General features: G+C 39.8%; 1 protein-coding gene across 1 annotated transcript in view; it reads left to right on the top strand.

The window, feature by feature from the left end:
- DRD2 (dopamine receptor D2) overlaps positions 1-19,810 on the top strand; it is a 100,954-nt gene extending 81,144 nt beyond the window's left edge. Inside the window, exons 3-8 of the mRNA XM_003764217.4 lie at positions 1,458-1,567; positions 3,182-3,318; positions 4,637-4,827; positions 6,516-6,602; positions 15,416-15,743; positions 17,846-19,810. Of these exons, the coding sequence (XP_003764265.2) occupies positions 1,458-1,567; positions 3,182-3,318; positions 4,637-4,827; positions 6,516-6,602; positions 15,416-15,743; positions 17,846-18,039 (1,047 nt within the window). The 3' untranslated portion in view covers positions 18,040-19,810. The remainder of the gene's footprint in view (positions 1-1,457; positions 1,568-3,181; positions 3,319-4,636; positions 4,828-6,515; positions 6,603-15,415; positions 15,744-17,845) is intronic.
- The last annotated feature ends 588 nt before the right edge of the window (positions 19,811-20,398 follow it).

Here is a 20,398-nt window from a genome sequence, read left to right as displayed (position 1 = left end):
ACTTCCTTCTCCTGGGCTTTCTCTAAACTGCTTTCCAGAGATTGCTTCATAGTTCTCCTGATAGAAGGAAGGGGAAGCCTCTAAGATTCCTTCAAATTCTAAGCCTGTGATTCTAAAATCATTTCATTATCAAATGACTTGCTTGTCATAATTTGCAATGAGTGAGTAGAAGATATAACTGATCCTGAGTTCAGTCTCTGCTGAGACAGACTTGCCAGCTGTCCTCTCTTCCCAGAGATCTTGTGAACCTCTAAGGTCCATAGTGTTCTCCTGCCACACTCTGGAGAGGATGTAGGGGATGAATAGATCAAGCCCCATTACTGGGATGAAGCTGCAGACCCACCAACTTGTTGTGAAAAGCTAAGGTTTAGAAAGATCCTGGAATCTGCTGTTAAGAAAACCATGTATCTACCACCTAAAAAGTCAATTAGTCACCAAATATTTATAGAATTACATGGAGAGTGCCATGTCTATCTGTACTCAGTATAAGTCATTAATTGTCAAACGCAATAACTTGTAAAATGGAGAGATCAGGAAAATGACATAAAACATCACATGTGATTTTGGGAAAAAATTTAACAGTCTTTCATATTGACTATGTGAAAGAGACAATGAGGTAAGGGCTAGATTAGAGTAAAGTTAGATTCAGATTAAATGACTATACTCAATAATTGACATAAAAGGAAGCTTGCATTGAAATATTCCACAGATCTATTTTTGGTACTGTTTAATATTTCTATTAATGACCTTGGACAAAGGAATAATGGCATGTACCCCTTAAGAAGAGGGACTGGTGCCTTTCTTTTATTTATATTTTTTTGTATTTTCAGTGTTGGACACACGTTGTTGTTTAGTCATGTCCAACTCTTCCTGACCCTATTTGGGGTTTTCATGGCAAAGGCATGGGAGCGGTTTACCATTTCCTTTTCTAGCTCATTTAACAGAAGAAGAAACAGAGATGAAGATTGTTAAATGACTTGTCCAAAAAAAAAAAAAATTACTTATCCAGAGTCACATAGTAAGTGCTAAGGCTGGTTTTGAAGTAAGGTGTTTCTGACCCCAGCCTCTCTGCTCCAGCTACTGTGCCTACTACCTGCCCTGGAAATACTTAATAAATGCTTATTTGATTGATATTGAGCCCATCAGATCTTCAGATGACACAAACTTGGAAGGGACCATTAACACTGGATAATAGAATCTAGATCCAAAAAGAATTGAAGTGAACATAGTGGGAAAAGATTTAAAGGTGTGTCAACAGTGTGATACGGCAACCAAAAAATTTAATGTGATCTCAAGCTACTTTAATAGAAGTAAAAGGAACTCTAAAACAAGGATGATAATGGCTCTGATATATTCTGCTCTAGTAAGAATCTAACTCTAATGTTATGCTGAGTTCTGGGAGTTGTATTTTAAGGAGGCCATAGACAGAAGAAATTAAAACTTTGTTCTCTTCCCAGGTGGTGGGAGAGTGGAAATTCAGTCGGATTCACTGTGATATCTTTGTCACCCTGGATGTTATGATGTGCACTGCGAGCATCCTCAATCTCTGTGCCATTAGCATTGACAGGTGAGAGCCCAGCTAAGGGGGCTGGAGGGAAGGGGGCAAATGAGTCATTCCTCTGCATGGTGCTTTCTGTTTTTGTTTTTTTTTTACCTTCCATTCTCTGTCTTCAATACTTCCAAATACCCTCTGTCCTCAATTGCATTGAGAAGGGATATTTGGGGCTCCATTTTCTGGCTTTGCAATTTGGTCCCTGAACAAATGGAGATGGAGACTGATGGAGCTTCTGGGTACTCTTAGAGCAGCAACCCAATCTCCTGATGAGTAGGAGGGAAACATTGATCTAAGACTCTTCATTGGGGCCACATGCAATAGGAAGCTGGGGAACTGAGACCCCAGCTTATTTCAACCAATCTAATTAATAGAGTAGATTAAATGATAAGTATTAATTTTAGTGTCTACCTTAACAACATCTACCTTCATCAACCCCTTTTCCTCTATTCCAACAGCTGATTTCCCAGGTATACGCCTTTCTCATCCCACTCCTGGACTACTGACAATAAATATTCTTTTTGGTCTCCCTTCTTCAAGACTCTTCCCACTCTGTCTATTCTTCACTCAGTTGTCAGACCAATATTCCTAAAATATGGGACTGACTCTGTCACACCCTCCCTGATTCAATACAATCCAGTGACTCCCTATTAAATTCAAGATCAAATATAAAATCCTCTGATTGACATAGAAAGTTCTGCATAATCTGATGGCTTTCTTCCTTTCCAAGATTCTTAGACCTCATTGTTTCCACTGTACTCTAGTTCTCTTTCACAAAATATCATCTTTTAACTGGGAACTTTGTTACTGACTGTCCTCTCTGCTAGGAATGTTCTGTCCCATCACCTTTTTTTTGACAGCCATTATGCTAAGTATTCAAGCTCCACTACAGAGAGCAGGCTTCTGTTGGGCTGGCCACATTGTTCAAATGCCAAATGTACAATTACCAAAAGGACTATTTTATGAAGAACTCACATAAGGCAAGTACACAAAGTGATAAGAAAAAGTGATACAAGGATACTTAAAGGTCTCTCTTAAGAACTTTAGAATTGATTATGATATGGGAGACACTGGCCCCAGACTGCCCAGAATGATGTGCCCTCATCAGAGAAGGTGCTGTGCTCTACGAGCAAAACAGAAGTGAATTAGGTCAGAAGAAGCACAAGATGCTCAAGTGGAAATGTACATTTCCATTTAGAGAGTCCACCCTAAATGTTCATAAGGACTATTTGTGTTCTATCTGTGGCAGAGCATTCTGAGTTCATACTGATCTGATCAGCCACAGTCGGACACACTAACTTGACTCTAACTTAATAATGTCATTTTGTTCTCTGAGAATAAACGACAACAACCAATCAATTAAAGGGTAAGGATGTAGACAAAATAAAACCATTCTTCCCTCAAGGAGCTTATGTTCTTTTGGGGGAAGGGAGAGTCCACCATGGATCATGAGATCATAGACTACAGGCTGGAGTCAACTTGTGGAAAAGGAAAGGCATGGGCTAAGCCCTGAAGGATGCTAAGTGAGTGGTCCAAGAGATCAGGTGATACCGGATCATCTCCCCTTTCTCCCCTTCCTTCCCCTTCCCTCCTTCAGTAACTCTCTCCTCCCCATCCCGACCACTTTAGGTACACAGCAGTAGCAATGCCAATGCTCTACAACACCCGCTACAGCTCCAAGCGTCGTGTTACCGTCATGATCACCGTTGTCTGGGTTCTGTCCTTTGCCATCTCCTGCCCACTGCTCTTTGGGCTCAACAACACAGGTAAAGCCAGCTGCACTACCTGAGGCACTTAGTAGACCAGTTAATGCACCATTGGGATGGAGGTTTCTTCCAGATACTGAGCAGGGTGGGTTCCTGTGCCTTGAGGATATGTGCTGTCCCAGCTATATTGACCATGGGCAATGGGTTCTTGGATTCCTCATGGAATGGAATCACAGGCCCAGACACTCTCCCTGCCCTCAGCCTCAAATGTATATTATATGCCTACCATGGCACAAAGTGAGTTGTTACTTTAGGAGTTTTGTATAGTGGGGCTGTGAACTTGGTCTAGAGAAAATCTGGTGGAGCTAGGAGGCCCTTAGCTAAAAAATAATTGAGACCTATTTATGCCAGAAGCCTATGTTAATTATTGTGGGGAAGACAATGGAAATGTCAGATATCTTTCATGCCATGAAGGGGTTTAATTATGGATATGAGGTTATTTAAGGAGGCTGGCAATAATAGTAAAGGAACCAGAGATGTGGTCTGGAGAAAGCATAGAGAAAGATATGGTATATCTTTGAGTACCTGAAGGTCAAAGATTACATTTATTCTGTCTGCTTATTCTTAGGAAGCAGAATAAAAGAGTGATGGGTGAAAGCTGTAGAGAGGGGAACATTTCCATTTACATAAAAGGAACAATTTCCTAACCTTTATAGTTAAACCACAGAAGAATTGTCTGTTCTGGGAAGTGGTGGGTTCCCTCTCAAGAGACAGCTTCAAGCAGAGGCTTATTGGGATGTCCTACAGAGAATTCATATTCAGGTCTCCGGTTGGGGTTGGACTGACTGGCCTCTGAGGTCCCTCCCAAATCTCTGATTCTCACTCATAGGAGACAGTGAACAAGGCAGGACATGACCAATTATTTAAGTAAGTAGGGAAGTACATAATGATCCAATCAATCCATCAATCAGCAAACATTATTATTATATTAGATGCTGGGCTTTGGGACTATAAGTACAAAGGAGAAGCAATTTCAGCTTGCAGTGAGCTGCCATTCTGTACTATGTGTATTTAAGGAGTTCCAAGAATAGAGAATTAAGTGGGGGCTTGGGATCACCAGGAAAAGTTTCATGGAGGACAGTGAGACTTGAGGATGGGGAAAATTTGGCTGGGAAGAGGGGACAAAGAAATAATTTCAAATGGTGGGATGACCATAGACTGTCGGGGAGCTGTGAGAAATCAATCATGGCTATAGAAGGCTTAATTGGGGAGCAGTGGGAGAGAAAGTTGAGTGGGGATGGCCTATGGAGGGGCCTTGAATGCCAGGCCAAGGCAATTGAGCCCAGCTAACATTCCTGTCTACTTTTATTTCCCCCAGATCAGAACGAGTGCATCATTGCCAATCCTGCCTTTGTTGTCTACTCCTCCATCGTCTCCTTCTACGTGCCCTTTATCGTCACCCTGCTGGTCTATGTTCAGATCTACATCGTCCTTCGAAGGCGCCGGAAACGGGTCAATACCAAGCGCAGCAGCCGGGGGCTGGAGTCTGATGCACAGGCCCCTCTCAAGGTTTTCTCTCCCCTGGCATCTCCTTATTCCACCCCATTGCACTAGCCTTAGTGCCAGCCCACCCATCTGCACTCCTCTTCTTCCTGCCCTACGCTTACTTTCTGTCCAGGGCCACGTTAGATGCCATAGAGAGTCTTGCACTCGGGAGCCCAAAGCAGATTATCCAAGCAAGGATGGCCAAGCCTGACCTGGAGGGTTCTGGGGGAGCTGTCTGGGAGTGAACACAAGGACAGGAATGTCCACATTCAGGAATCGGGTGTTAAATGGAGCATCAGGAATAGTCATAGTCCACATCCAGAAGTTATTAAGAGAAGGGATGGATAGACTTGCAGCTGAGGAATAACGTCTCAGTGTGGTCATGGCTTTGTCCAGAAGTGATTTGCAAACCAATTCACTTCTCTGGGCTTCATTTTCTCCATCTATAAATGAGGGGTTATGAAACACAATCCCTAAAGTCCCTCCTAGCTCTACAAGTGTGAACCTATGATTTTAGAACCAAATTATTGGAGACTTTTAATCCACCTGACTTGGTCTATGAAGAGTTTTTATATTCTTATTTTGTGGCCTTCTTATTTATCATCCTAGATTCTTGTATCTTCTTAAGATTCTACTTCTCCCCTTTATTTCCACTGACCTCTTCACTCTTTACCCCTAATTTGATATTCTGGCCCCTCTAAATCCCTACCACCTTTCTATCATTCAATCTTTTTGCCTTTTACCTATTCCTGTCTCAACTTTAACTTCCTCTGATTTCTACTTTCTCTAAATCTTTCCCTTCTCAACCTAACTTCTATTTCTCTGATCTACCTCCCTGTCCCCAATGTACACACAACTTCTAGGCTGCTCACTATATTTTTTCCCTGCTTACCTCAAAAGGCTGACCTTTCTGGCAACCTTCATCTTTTTCCTTCTAGCATCCTTTCTTTGTATATATGTATGTATGTGTATATATACACATACATGAATGTATATACATGTGTATATATACATAGTATATACATATTTTAAAAATATATTTAATTCAGCAAATATTTATGTATTACTTAATATAGGGCTTCTTCAAACTTTTTCCACTCACAATTCCTTTCCGTCTGAGAAACTTTTACATGACCCCCAGGCATATAGGTATATAAAATAAGTATACTGATAATAAATCATAATTTCATGATCCCAACATAGGGTGGCAAACCATAGTTTAAAAATCTAGGACAATTCATATAGAGCACTATTTTAAATCTTTGCTTCTTACCTCTTTTTGATCTTTCTTTTGTGACCTCTTTTCTGTCTCACTTTTTTTTCCCCTTCCTCATCCTTCTTAACTCCTCTCTCTTCCCTCTCCCCTTCTATTTTCTCTGACCACCCTCTTCCTTGGATTCCCCACCCATCAGGCTCCTCTGAGGGGCATAGTGGACAGAACACTCATCTTGGTGTCAAGAACTCTCACTAGCTGTGTGACAATGGGCAAGTCATTTATCCTCTCTCAGGCAGCAGCCTAATCTATAAAATGGGAATAGCAATAGCTCCTGCCTTATAGGGTTTCTATAAAGTCAAATGAAATGATATACAGAAAGCACTTTGCAAACCTGAAAACATTATGTAAATGCTATTTTTATTTTGACCACAACTACCTGAACCTCCCTCATTCTCACTCACTGAACCTAAGACCTATCCTGGCTTTTCCCCCACAGGACAAGTGTGCTCACCCTGAGGATATGAAGCTCTGCACTATCATCATGAAATCCAATGGGAGTTTCCCAGTCAACAAGAGGAAAGTGGTAGGTGTTATAGGATAGAGTGTCAGGTCTCACCCTCCCCAATCCTCAGGACACTCAGACACCCCAGAGCATCCACTTTACAAGGGCAAAGAGAAATTCTCAAACACAATAAGGTGAGCCTGAATTGGGAGACCTCTGTCCTCTGTCTACTGAATTTCTGCCTCCAGATCCCCTACAAATAATGCTTACAGCATTCAGGGAGATGCTGCAGACAGAATTTTCTGAGATTTTAACTTCTTATACTACTTTTATGGACAAGGTGAAACAAGGTGAATTTGGCTTGTAGTAGACTAGAGTAGTTGAATAGATTCAAAACTAACCTAATGATTACATCCAAAGAATAATGACCTTTACTATTTCCTTGTTAACTTGAAAAAGAAGCCTCCAGGACAATGTTCCAGAGATTTGTGCTTAACCCCATGATGTTTCCCGTTTTTATGAAGATTTAACTAAAAGCAGAGTTGCTACACTTACCAATGTATAGATGACACATGGGACAGTTAACTAATTCAATGGATGATAGAGTCAGGAATCAAAAAGAGTTTGACTCAATAAAGCCCTGGGCTGAATTGAATCAGATGAAATTTAATGGGAATAAAGGTAAATTCTTAAACTTCTATTCAAGAAATCAACTTCACAAACACAAGATTAGGGACCTTGTCAGGCACCACTATATATGGGGACCTCAAGAGGATGCAGTGAGATAATGCACTTAAAGCACCTTGTGAACCTCAGACACCATGCATCTCTAAACTGCATTAACTCTAAGATTCCAAAACTTTTTTTTGTCTTGCATTATCACACTGATGACTCATCTGCAGATTATCTGAAAAAAAAAAGAAAAAAGATCAGGGATTTTTAGTAGATTTCAAATGAGTCAACAATATGGTAATTTAGGCAAAATTAATATAAATATAATATAGAGAATAATATAAATAGAGAATATAATATAATATAATATAATATAAATTTAGACAAACACAGTGTCCATGGATCCTCTTGACAATCCTATGCCACAGAGTTACTGTGACAGGTCATGATAATGTGGATCAGTTCAAGGAACTGGGAATGTTTAGCTTAAAGATGAAAAAGTTCAGAAAAACAGGAGAGCTGTCTGCAGGGATTTGAAGGGCTGTCATGCAATAGAGGGAAAAGATTTGGCCTAAAGGAACAGAACTTGGAATAATTTGTGGGAGCTAAAAAAAAAAAAGAAAAAAAATAGCACATTCATTGAGGTAAAAATCAATTAATCAAGTATTTATTAAGCACTTACTACATTCCTGGCGCTGGAGTAGGTGCTAGGAATACAAGTATAAATCGTGAAACAAAATCTTTTAAAAATTAGATCTATCAAAAAGAACAATCTCTAAAAGCTGTAGTTACCATTTTGCCTATGGTCTTCAGGCAAAGCCTGGATGACCAGAATCACAGAATTCTTGAGTCAAAAGAGACTTCAGCAGCCATCAAGTCCAACTCATATATGAGTCCCTTCTATAATCTTCCTTACCAGTGGTCTTCAAACCTCTGCCTGAAGACCTCCAATGAGGGGGAGTACCACCTTCCCTCACGGCAACTTCTTCCTCTTGGAATCACTCTTGGATGGGTTATAGGGAAATTCTTCATGGATGGAGTTGCCCTAGAAGGCTTCTGAAGTCTGTTTTAACCTGATAATTTAGTGAATCTGTACTAAGAAGCAGCATGGTACTGTGGGAAGATCATAGGACCTAGAATCAGAGATCTTAGTTCAATCCTGGCTCTCCTACTTGCTGCCTGTGCAACCCTGGGCAAATACTCTCTGAACCTCATTTTCCTCCTTTGTAAAATGAAGGGATGGGACTTAATGTCCTCTAAGGATGCTTAATTTTCATCTATGGCCCTGTGATCCAGTGTCCACTGGATCTATTCACAAGGAGATCTTGAGCTTCCAGAAGGTGGTAAGCCATTATTATCTACAGGAGAAAAGAACTGGATCTATTTTTCATGAGGTCAGCCAGAGCCTGCAGGTGTTTGTGGCAGCAGCTGCTGATGGAAAACTGAACACATTTTCTCATTCCAGATGAGCACATTCCATAGCTCGAATTTATACATTGCTTTGCCACACTCTTTGCATACATCACCTCATTTGATCCCCATGATATTTGTTAACCATACGATACTGGACAAGCCACTTAATATATCTGAGCCTTGGTTTCTTAATCTGTAAAATAGGTATATTATTTATTTACAGAAGCAACCTCACAAAGTTGTTGTGAGGAAAGCATTACATATTTCAAAAAGCTATGTCAGCTAATATTATTATTATTAGTTTCCCTTAGGGACACTATACAAACTAGATCAACTTAGTTCAACAATATTTATAAAATGCCTGTGATTTCCACAAATTATATTAGGCCCTGGGACTACAAAGAAAAAAATATATCTTTGCCCTTATGAAGCTTACATTCTACTGTGGGAGGTGGGGATACATTATTTTAGAAGAGAAAGAAAAAGGGAGAAAGGCAGACAGACAGATAATGATACAGAGAAAAAAAGGGGGGAAGAAAAGAGGGGAGAGACAGAGAGAAAGCCAGAGACGGAGAAGGGGGAGAGGGGAAAGAGTCAGATAATTAAACACAGAGACAGATACAGACAGAGACAGGGGGAGGAAGGAAAGAAAGGGTGGGTAGAGAACAGAAGCACATTAGGACATAGTCAGAAAAGGCTCCCCACCTAAGATTGTAGTTGAGATAAGCTTTATTTAGCTCTATCATGGGTTTATTCTTCTCTTTCTTTGCTCTGTCTTGGTGATCTCATCAACTTCAATTTCAGCTGTAATCTCTATACAGATGATTCCCAATTCTACCTTTCCAAGCTTCATCTCTCTCTTGAGAGATGAAACAGAGACAGTTTTGAATCAGGTCTCCATCTGGATATACTATCTCAATCTCAACATATTTAAAACTTAAATTATCATTCTTCCCAAATCTACTTCTATTCCTAAGATCCTTATTTCTATTTAGAGCACAACTGGTTAGTCAATATATAATTATTAAGGGCCTCAGGTGCCAAATACTGTTCTAAGTCATTCATACTTTGCAACCTAAAAATCATTTTTTTAAATTCTTCACTCTCACTTAATTCCTCTCCCATATCTAATCAGTTGCCAAATATTGTTTTAGTGTTCTTAGAGTCACAGAATTTACAGAATTTTGAACTGGAAAGGGTTTCAGCAGCTATTTAGTTCAACATGTACCTGAAAAAAATTCCCAGTCTGATATATCTCTCAATGGTCATCTAGTCATTCAGTGACAGAGAATCCATCTCCCAAGGCAGACCATGTCACCTCTGGATAGCATTAATTGTTAAGAAGTTTTTCCTGATATCAATCTTTAATTCTCCCCTTTGTAACTTCTATCCTGTTGTTCCTAGTTCTGTGCTTTGGGACCAAAAAGCAAGTCCTGTCTCTCTTTCCCATGATAACACTTCAAATACTTGAAGATAAGTATCTTGTTCCAGAGAGTTTGATCTTCTCTAGCCAAGCTAATGTGATTTGGGGGTACACAGAGACAGAAAGACAGACACATACTTTCACAGACACACACAAAGACAGAGAGAAAGAGAGAGAGAAGAAGGGAGGAAGGAAAGAAGCAGAAGAGAGAGAGAGAGAGAGAGAGAGAGAGAGAGAGAGAGAGAGAGAGAGAGCGCCAGCCAGCCCAGGATTACACAATTAATCAGTACCGTGTACTCTGGTCCGACCTTAACTGAAACATGCATTCAGTTCTAGATAGCACAGTTTAAAAAGGACAATGATCTGTTTGAAAGTGTCCAGAGAAGGATATGATATCGGAGGATGAGTTGCTGTCCTCTGAATGTTTTCCAGATAATCATTATTCTTAAAATTTCAGCTGTGTTGTTTCTTTTCCTTTTTTTCTACCCCCCCCCCCCACTCCAACCTGAGAGATGGCTACCCATTAGACACAAATATGTGTGTATGTATATATGTAAAACCATTCTATACAACCTTCTATTTATCAATTCTTTCTCTATGTCTTCCTTCATGGGTTACATGATAATGTCATTATATACATTTAAAAGTGATAGCAAATTGTACACAAAAGATTTGCAGTTTCATGTGCAATCATCTTTTTCTATTCTGTTATGGAAATGCTTATTTTATTTCTTAAATTCAAAATTAAATAAAATTTAAAAATTTCTGGCTGTGATATAAGCAAGATAGGATACAAGGGGAAGATCACCCCTATATTTATGTCGTTCAAAATGAAGCCCCAAGCCCCTTTCATCAAAACTACCTAACATTGCTGCTCCTTATTTAGTCTGCCATATGCCCCAGTTCTTTTTTCATATGTATCCCATCCTGTACCTGGGAGGATGATTTTTGGGATGCCAGTGCAAGACTTGATGTTTATCCCTTTCAAATTTAATTTACTAGATTCAACCTAATGCTCTTGCTTTTCACAATCTTTTTGAATCTTGATTCTGTCATTCAGTATGTTAGTTATCCTGTCCAGCTTTGTATTTTCTTCAACATGTCTTACATCAATTCCCTGGTCTCTACTCACACCAGTCATCCAATTCACGCCCCTGCCACATTTTGCCTAGACGAATATAACATTCTTTTAATTGGTCCCCCTGCTTTCAATCTCTCCTCTCTCCCATTCATCCTCCACACAGATGCCAAAATTGTTTTTCCTAAATCTCAGGTATGAACATGTACATCTCCTGTACAGGAAGTTTCATTTATCTTACTGTCATTAGAATGAAATAGAAACTCCTCTGTCTGGCATTTAGAGCCTTTTATTATCTGCTTCCAGTTTACCTTTCTAGGCTGATTACTCCCCATCACACATATTGTACTTTAATTAAACTGGCCTATTTACTGCTCCCTGAAGATGACATTCCATCTTCTGCCTCTGCACCCACTCTTCCAATGGCTATTCTCCACACTTGGAATGCCCTCTGTCCTCACCTCTGGTTTCTTGGAACCTCTCAATCTTTTCAAGGCCCAGATCAAATGCTATCTCCTTCCTGGTTATTCCAGGAACCCCTCTTCCTATCCCCTGCTGAAATTACTTTGCATATATTTAGCATATAGCCAATATTTACTCATTTGTGAAAATGTATCCTTCTAATGGAAAGCAAATTCCATGAACATAGGAATCTCACTTCTGAATTTATTTCATATTTTAGTTCTTAGCATAGTCCCTGTAACAAAGTAAGCACTTAAATGCTTATTTGACCATTTGAAAGAAGGAACTCAAGGATCCTAAGAGGCAGAGGAAAAGAGGGAGTAACTTCCAGGTATGGGGCAAAGACACTGAGGAAGGAAACAGAATGTTGAATTCAAAGTATATCTAGTTTTGCTAAACTAAGAGTTTAGAAGAAGAGTTTAAAAAGAGTCTGGAATGGGTCCAGAAAGGGAGGTGAGAGCTGGACTGGGAAGGACTTCTTATTTTCCTAGGGATAATCAGGAGTCATTTAAGATCTTTGTGTAGGGGAGCAATTTAGTCAGATGCTTATCATGGGAATACTAATTTGCAGACAGGATAAGGTTGGAATATTTCTGTGGTGTAAGAAATGATGAATTGATGGAATTAAAAAATATAGAAAAAACTTGAACTTACAAAGGAAGATATTATCCACTGTTAAAGGACAAGTCAATTCTCCGAGAGCCTCCACAATTGTGGATCATAGCATCTGGAGTTGCAAGGAAGTCTTTGCTGATATAGGTGTTGAATGAGATAAACTGGAGCAGAGGGACGAAGAGAGAGGTCAGATGATGCAATGGCCTCTCAGTCAGAGAGGTCAGAAAACAGCAAATGCCTCTCAGTCTCCTTGTATCAACCTCTCATAAGAGGAGATCCATTCTGGGTTGGATCTCCAGCAGCCACTGTCAGGTGGCTCCCGTGTATTCCAATGGCTCTCGGATATTCCAAAAATCTACCTTCAGAGAAACAGAGTACAAACAGGCATAGTACAGTCTTATATAGATGCATATGAATGCATCTATACCTCTCCTCTATATATCAAAATCCTATATCATTCTTCCTTTTTCTCCTCCTTTATTTCAAAGGCTAACCCTCCTATTTGTGGTCTTAGTCTTATCCTCTCCCATCTTTTGCAGGAATTTCCCTCCACCTTGATCATTTTCTCTGGTTCATTTTCAGTGTCTCTTTATATAATTGCTTCCTCCCATCCCTTTCAAACATACTTAGGTCTCCTCTACAAAAAAAGACTAAACCAAAAATCTTTATGTAACCCTGCTATTCCTTAGATCTACTTTCCCTTTCATGGCCAACCTCCAAAAGGAAAAAAAAAATCCTATTTACATTCATTGCCTTCACTTTCTTCACCTCTCATTCTATTGCAATCTAGATATATAGAGGAGAGTGGGAAAGGGATTCACAACAGATAGCTTTTATGTTTTCAGCAAAGTAGGAGGTGAGACTCTCTGCCTCTTATTAACCCAGAAGCTCAAGGTCAAGATCAAAGTCCTAAACTCAGAAAAGGAAGCTGAAGCTGTTCTCTCCTCATCTTAACATGAGCTTTTAGAAAGGAAGAAGTGTTGTGTTGTAAAAAGGTTGAGAAGAGAGGGTTTGGAACATCACAGAAATGGTCCATTCACAATATGATGTTCCAAGCACAATTTTTTATTGTAAAAAAAATTTTATTGTAAATTGTAAATTGTGATAAAATCTAGAAAACAGAAAAGCAAAAAGGGACTATGGACCCATTTGAATAATATGGCATAATAGAATGAGTCAGATGAATTAAAGTCAAAAGCCTAGAATTTGAATCACAGTTCTTATAATAATGATCATTTATGTGACACTAAACCTCAGTTAACTCTTCTGCTTCGAAATGGGAGATTAGACTAAATGATCTCTGAGATTTTTTCCAGCTGAAAGGATTGAAGGATTAGATAAAGATAACTTTGGAGGGTACCCATTTAGCAGATTTTTGGCAATGTTGGGTAGCATGAAGAAGTAAAGAAGAAAGATGGTAGAAGTAACCCAGGTTTAGGATCTGGCAAGGAGTGATTGGCAACAAGACACAAGGACAAAGGATTCAAGGGCAGAAGACAGCAAAGAGTTGACCTTCTTTACCATAGGGTTGAGGCTGGTTTGAAATCTCATATCTAGGGGAAGTTAAGAGGCATAGTAGATAGAATACCAGCTCTGGAGTCAGGAGGACCAGAGTTTAGACCCAGCTTCAGACACTTGACACTAAATTGCTGTGTAACCCTAGACAAGTCACTTAACCTTGATTGCCTCACAAAACAAACAAACAAGCAAAAAAGAAATTCTATAACTACCAATTATCACAATATATGTGACCACACAGAAGTCACAGTATTTCTATGACCCCCAAGATTCCTTCCCTCTCTAAGTCTATGATCTTATGATCATGTGAATATGAAGGGAAAAATGTGAGGCCAGAGAAAGAGTGATAGGATGATAGTAAAGGGTGAAGTGGAAAGAATGGAAGACAAAGTGAGTATGAAGACTAAGTCTAATTTTTAAAAAAGCTTTTTATTTTCAAAACATACCCAGATAATTTGACAACACTGACCTTTTCACAGCCTTGTGTTTCGGATTTTCTTCTCCTTACCTCCACCCCCTGCCCTAGATAGCAAGCAACACAATATATGTTAAACATGTTAAAATATAGTTAAATCCAATATATGTAAACATATTTATACATTTCTCTTGCTGCACAAGAGGCATCAGATTAAAAAAAGACAGTCAATGAGTAAGAAAATAAAATGCAAGTGAACAAAACAAAAAGAGTGATAATGTGATGTTGGAATATGGAATATTCAGTTCCTATAGTCCTCTCTTTGGATGTAGATGGCTCTCTTCATCATGAAGACTAAGTCTAATGGTAACATGGCAAAGGGAAGAAGGAAGGATAAGAACTGAGGAGGTCAAAGTTACAGTCCCCAATTGGCCAGAGAGGTTATGACAGGTGTCTAGTGTGAAAAGCATCAATTACACCTTTTGATGTTGCATTTTACATACATATACACACAAACACATATATATAGACACAAATAGATATATGTGTGTTTGTGTATACATATGTGTATTTATGTGCATATGTATGTGTATGTGTGTATACAGATTAATAAATGAAGCCAAGCACTTATCTGATACTTCTATGGATTCGTGACCATATCCACATGGATATTAGAAAATATTCCCTCCACCAGGAGAACTCATAGTCCACCTGCTCTATCTTATCCTGAATGATTCTTGTCCTCCAGAAAAATTCTACATAATGTGGCAGAGGCCCCATTTTAGATTCTTGTTTATTTTTTGGATACCAGTTAACACTTGAGCTGTTCTTGTGATCCTTGCTATGGGATTAACCCAGTGCTTTTTTCTTTCAGATATGCCATTAATGACATGCAAGTGGGATGGTTTTGAGTGGAATAGGGAAAAGAGACATGCATTTAAGGCTGGCAGTAGTTATCACTAGGTCCAGAATCTCCTCAATCCAGGAAATATAGAAAGAATGAAAGGAATTATATTTTTTTTGAACTTTGGAAAAGAACCAAGAACTGGATTAGATTATTCTCTTATCTGGATGAGGTAAAAAACATTTATTGTAATAGATTTTATCCTTTCCATCTTTGAGGGCAGTAGGGAAAGTATCTACCAGGGAAAGTTTGGCCACCATTTAGATGGGCAATGCAAAGTCATGGGTCACATTCTCTGGGGAGTGCAGGGTTTAGTGTTCAGGTATATTAGAGGGAAAGTCAGTACAAGGGTACTTACCTGGTTTTATTTTGGTGGCTTTTGATCCTTGTCCAGGAGGCTGCACGCCGTGCAGAACAGTTGGAGATGGAGATGATGTCCAGCACCAGTCCACCAGAGAAAACCAAATACAGCCCTATTCCTCCAAGCCACCATCAGCTCACCCTCCCTACCCCCTCTACCCAGGGAGTCCATTCTTCCCCTGACAGTCCCATGAAGCCAGAAAAGAATGGGCATGCCAAAGGTCACCCCAGGTCTGCCAAAGCCTTTGAGATCCAGTCTATGCCCAATGGCAAAACCCGGACTTTGCTCAAGTCCATTAGCCGGAGGAAACTTTCCCAGCAGAAGGAGAAAAAAGCCACCCAGATGCTGGCCATCGTCCTTGGTGAGTGAGTTCTCCTCCTACCGTGATCCCCCTGTTCAGCCTTTTTGGGGTGGAAGCCATTGGCTTAGCTTCAGAAATACCTCTGCCCCTACCTGCCTACTGTTCCCTTGATCAAGTCCTAACCCCATTCCCAATTATAGACAATGGACCTTGAATATTAGTGAGTGAAAGTATAATTAGATAGAAGAAAGTCTTTGGTACTCTATCATAAAATGCTTGCTTAAATTATGTCATTTCATCCAAAATCAGTGATTTTGGAAAAGAGTGATTGAAGTAAGATGGAAATGTGAACAGACCAAGGAAGGTGGAGAAAGTGGTATTCACCCAGGCCTTGAAAGAGAAGCAAAAGTTTGATCATGAGAAAGCAAAAGAAGTGTGTGTGTGTGTGTGTGTGTGTGTGTGTGTGTGTGTATGATGGGGGTGACTTGGGTTGCAAGAGTACAAGCAAAAACACAAGGAAGGAACAAGTTTGGTGCCTGTTGATTGCAGGAAAACAAACCAATAAACCAACAAACCCCCAAAATCCCTGTCCTCAAGGAGCTAACATTCTCTTTGTTAGTAAGAGATAATGACAACTTGAATTTCTAGAGCACTTTTCAGAGTGATTTTACATAACCCTAGATAGGATTATTTTGGTCTTCAAAATTGTTCCCATCAATTGAGGGGTTAGAAGGGAAAAGATGGAGGTGGAATCTGGGACAAGTGAATCCGTGAGTATGAGGAACTCCCAATGTGGAATATTTTTCCATCAGAAAAGATCTGCAGCTCATCTTTAATGTCTAATCTTAAAGAGCTGTTGGAGGCACTAAAAGAAGACTGACAGCTATTGATATGTCTGATTCAGGACCTTCTCAAGACAGTTCCTTCTGTTTCCAAGGTCATTCCTCTTTTCACTAGGGAACACTGATTGGTTCATATCTACTGCGGTTTTGCTGCTTGTGTGATCATGGGCATATCCCTTCTCTGTAAAATGAGGAAGCTTAGAGGCAGCCAATGAATCTATTTGTTTTCTATGAGTATACATTTATCATAAGAGCAGGAAATAGCTTAGTGGACAGTGATAAATGTGGGGAGAGGGTAAGTATTGATAAAACTGTTTTGAAAAGCAAAAATAAATTTTAAAAACTAAAATGAGGGGAGTTGGATTAGATGGGGTCTGAGGACCCTTCTAGATCTCAATGTTCTTTCCTCAAGTTGCCTCTCTTGTAAATGAAGAAACTAAAACCTGTAGGAGTTCAGTGATTTGTCTCAATTCAGATAGTGAGTGGTAGAATCTGGACCACAATCTCTAAGATTAATTAATTATTAATCTCATAATGTCTCCTCTACCATTAATACTCCTGAGAGACATTGTTCTTAACATGGAGTTCCTAGTCCCTTCCAGGGTCCATGGATTTTTCAAGGGGTATGAAATTTTAGAGTTTTTTTTTTAATACTTTGATAATAATATTTTGATACAGTTGTTTTACCTTTTACTACCATGTATTAGACTGTGCATTTAAAAACATTCTAATAAAGTACTTGAAGGTTTCACCAATCTGCCCAAGGAATCCATGACACACAGAAAAGGTTAAGAACCCCTGTATAGTAGGGGGAAACTGGATTTTGGAGCTAAATGATTTCAGGTTCCCTTGTTTCTTTGCTGTGTGAATTTGAGGAAGTCACTTAACTGAGTCCAAATTTCCTCTTTTATAAAATGAATATAACATACATATAATTTATTTATAAAAATATATATTTATATACATATAAATATATATAATATAAAATTTATAAAATATAAAATTATAAATGAATTTTATTAAATTTATAAAATGAATATAACAACCAGTATTTGTAGAATGTCCCTCAGAGTTGTGAGGGAAACCTTTGTGACCTTAAGGTGCTATAAAATTATGAATTTTTAATATGATTTCTTCCTTGTCCTGCATCCAGAAACAGGGATGGTATCCACAAAAAAGCAAATAGTCTCAGAATCTACCTGACCTATTCTAGAGTTTGGGTTCTTGGTGATTGAGACAGAATACTAGGCAGCCTTGTTCATGCCCACCTGGCTCCTCTAGTAATTCCCAGCCTAGCTCACTGGCTCCTTTCTTTTCCAGGAGTGTTTATCATCTGCTGGCTGCCGTTCTTTATCACCCACATCTTGAATATGCACTGTGACTGCAACATTCCACCGGCCATGTACAGTGCATTCACGTGGTTGGGCTATGTCAACAGTGCTGTGAATCCCATCATTTATACTACCTTCAACATCGAGTTCCGCAAAGCCTTCATGAAGATTCTCCATTGCTGACCCCACCAGCTGCCTGTCCACCTGCCTGTCCATCAACCACTTGCCCACCTGTGTCACCAAGTAAAGAGCCTATGGTGATGAGGGGAGGGAGAACTGGTCCTCCTTTCTGAGTCCAGTGGGTCCTGAACAGCTTCCCTCCACCATTCTGGTAGGTAGGGTGGGGGCTCTAGGAGCAGATCTATGGAATTTTGTCACAGAATCACTTTGCCCACAGCTATAGTGTCTAAACTTCTGAAGCAGCAAGATTCTTATTGATGCTGATCCTAGAGCTGGACCCCTCGAGGACTCTGGGAACAGTTAATATGGAGAGCAGGCTCAGCTCAAAGGGACACCCCCCTCATCTTCCTGGATGCCTCCTCTGCACCAAAGACAAAGCCACATTTTCTGTCCCCATCTCCTCTCTGACTCTGAGCATGGATGCATCAGCTGGGAGACCTAACTGAGGTCTCTCAACCCTGCTCACTTTTCACCTGCCTGGCCCTGGGTGGGATCTGAGAAGTCAGTGGGAGAGATTTGGTCAAGATCGGGGACAGAGGGAGCAACAGCTAAGGTTCCGTCTGGCATCCACCTTCAGGACCATGAAACCTATGTAAATACTAGACCACAGGATGAAATCCAGAGAAGCCCAAGCCAAAAAGAGAAAAGAAAAAAAAAAAAAAAAACTAAATCCTTCTCCAAGATACTGCTTTGCATGGCAGTGAGTAGTGGTCTAGAAGCTCCTCCCTATGCACCTTCCAGCTTCTTACCTAGTAGCTGCCATATGAAGTTCTGACTAGAACTAATGCTGTCTTTGTGCATTGAGCTGGGCAACCCATGGGCTCCATAAACAAAAGGGGGAGAGAGAGATGAGCTATGACACTTTGGTTACTTTCTGAGAGACCTTATGATTTAGCATCTCAATAAATAATTATAGATTCTGCCTCAAAACTTTAGGACCTGAATATTGGTCTGTGGCTGGAGTGAGGGCATCTAGGTTAGGGGCTGGCAACCTGTGGCAAGGCTATCATAGTGTTACTTGGGGTGATGATGTTGGTAGTCATGTGCCATGGCTCCTTTTCTCTTCTTCTCTTCTTCCTCTTTCCCTCTTCTCTTCTTCTGCTTGTCCCTTTCCCTTTCCTATTCCTTGCCTGCCATCAGCTAAATAGGCTGTTGACCCTGGCCCAACCTGGCCTGACATGGTCCTGAGTGGGGAGCTAGGGGAAAGTGTGGCTGCTGGGGAGGTTACTTGGCTCCTGTGTCTATAAGACCACTGGCTGTCCCCAAACCCCAGTCTTTCTGTACCATCACTGTACATATGACAATCCAATAAAATCTAATGGAAACAGGTGGATTGGGCTGAGTGTTTGAATAAGCCCAGAAAGATGTAGTCAGAACTCCATTTCTTCTTTCCACCACAAGAATAGATCAAACCCCTTAGGGGCACAGTCACATTCTTTTTGTCTAAGGGAGAGACCCTAGGGCACCTAATCTTTATTATTGGAGCTTCTGGTGTCTAAAGATGATTGTCTATGTATGGAGGAGGGAGTAATGTTATACCAGACTATGTAAAGAAAATTTACCCCAGAGTAGGCTGGAGAAGCAGTTAATATGTTATATGATAGAGCCAGCATTCAAAGAGGTCTCAATAGACTAGAACACTGGGGTCAAACTAAATATCATAAAAGTAAATAGGGATAAAGGTTAAATCTTATACTTAGATTTTGGGCTGCTACATGGTACAGTGGATAGAATGCCCAGACTGAAGTCAGGAAGATTTATCTTCCTGAGTCCAAATCTGGTCTGAGACACTTAATAGATGTATGATCCTGAACAAGTCACTTGATCCCATTTGCCTCAGTTTCCTCATCTGCAAAATGAGCTGGAGAGGGAAATAGGAAACCACTCTAGTATCTTTGTCAAGAAAACCCCAAATGGGATCACAAAGAGTTAAGCACAACTGAAACAAATGAACAACAGTTAGATTTTAAAAATCAACTTTGTGAATACACTAGAGAAGAAATATGGCTGGGCCAATTAATTAATCATCAATAAATATTTATAATGGACCTATTATATGCTAGATGCTATGCGAGGCAATGGAGATACAAAGATAAAAGTAAAACTATCTTCTCTTAAAGTGAATGAAGAGATATTATATAAAGAATGCTAGAATCATAGAATTTCTCAATTAGAAATGATCTAAAAATGACCTGAGAGCAGGAGAGTGCAGAAAGCCTTAGACTCCATATGAGTCCAACAGTGATCTATCAAAGAAAAAAAAAAAAAAACAGACGTAAGTCTGGTTTAGACTAAACCAATGCCAGGACTAGAGAAGTGATAATTCTCCCATATTTTGCCCTGTTTATACTATATGTGCAGT

Source organism: Sarcophilus harrisii, chromosome 3 (genome assembly GCF_902635505.1).
Source record: "Sarcophilus harrisii chromosome 3, mSarHar1.11, whole genome shotgun sequence".
In the NCBI taxonomy this organism is placed as follows: Eukaryota; Metazoa; Chordata; class Mammalia; order Dasyuromorphia; family Dasyuridae; genus Sarcophilus; species Sarcophilus harrisii.
This window is presented reverse-complemented; position numbering and strand designations above follow the sequence as displayed.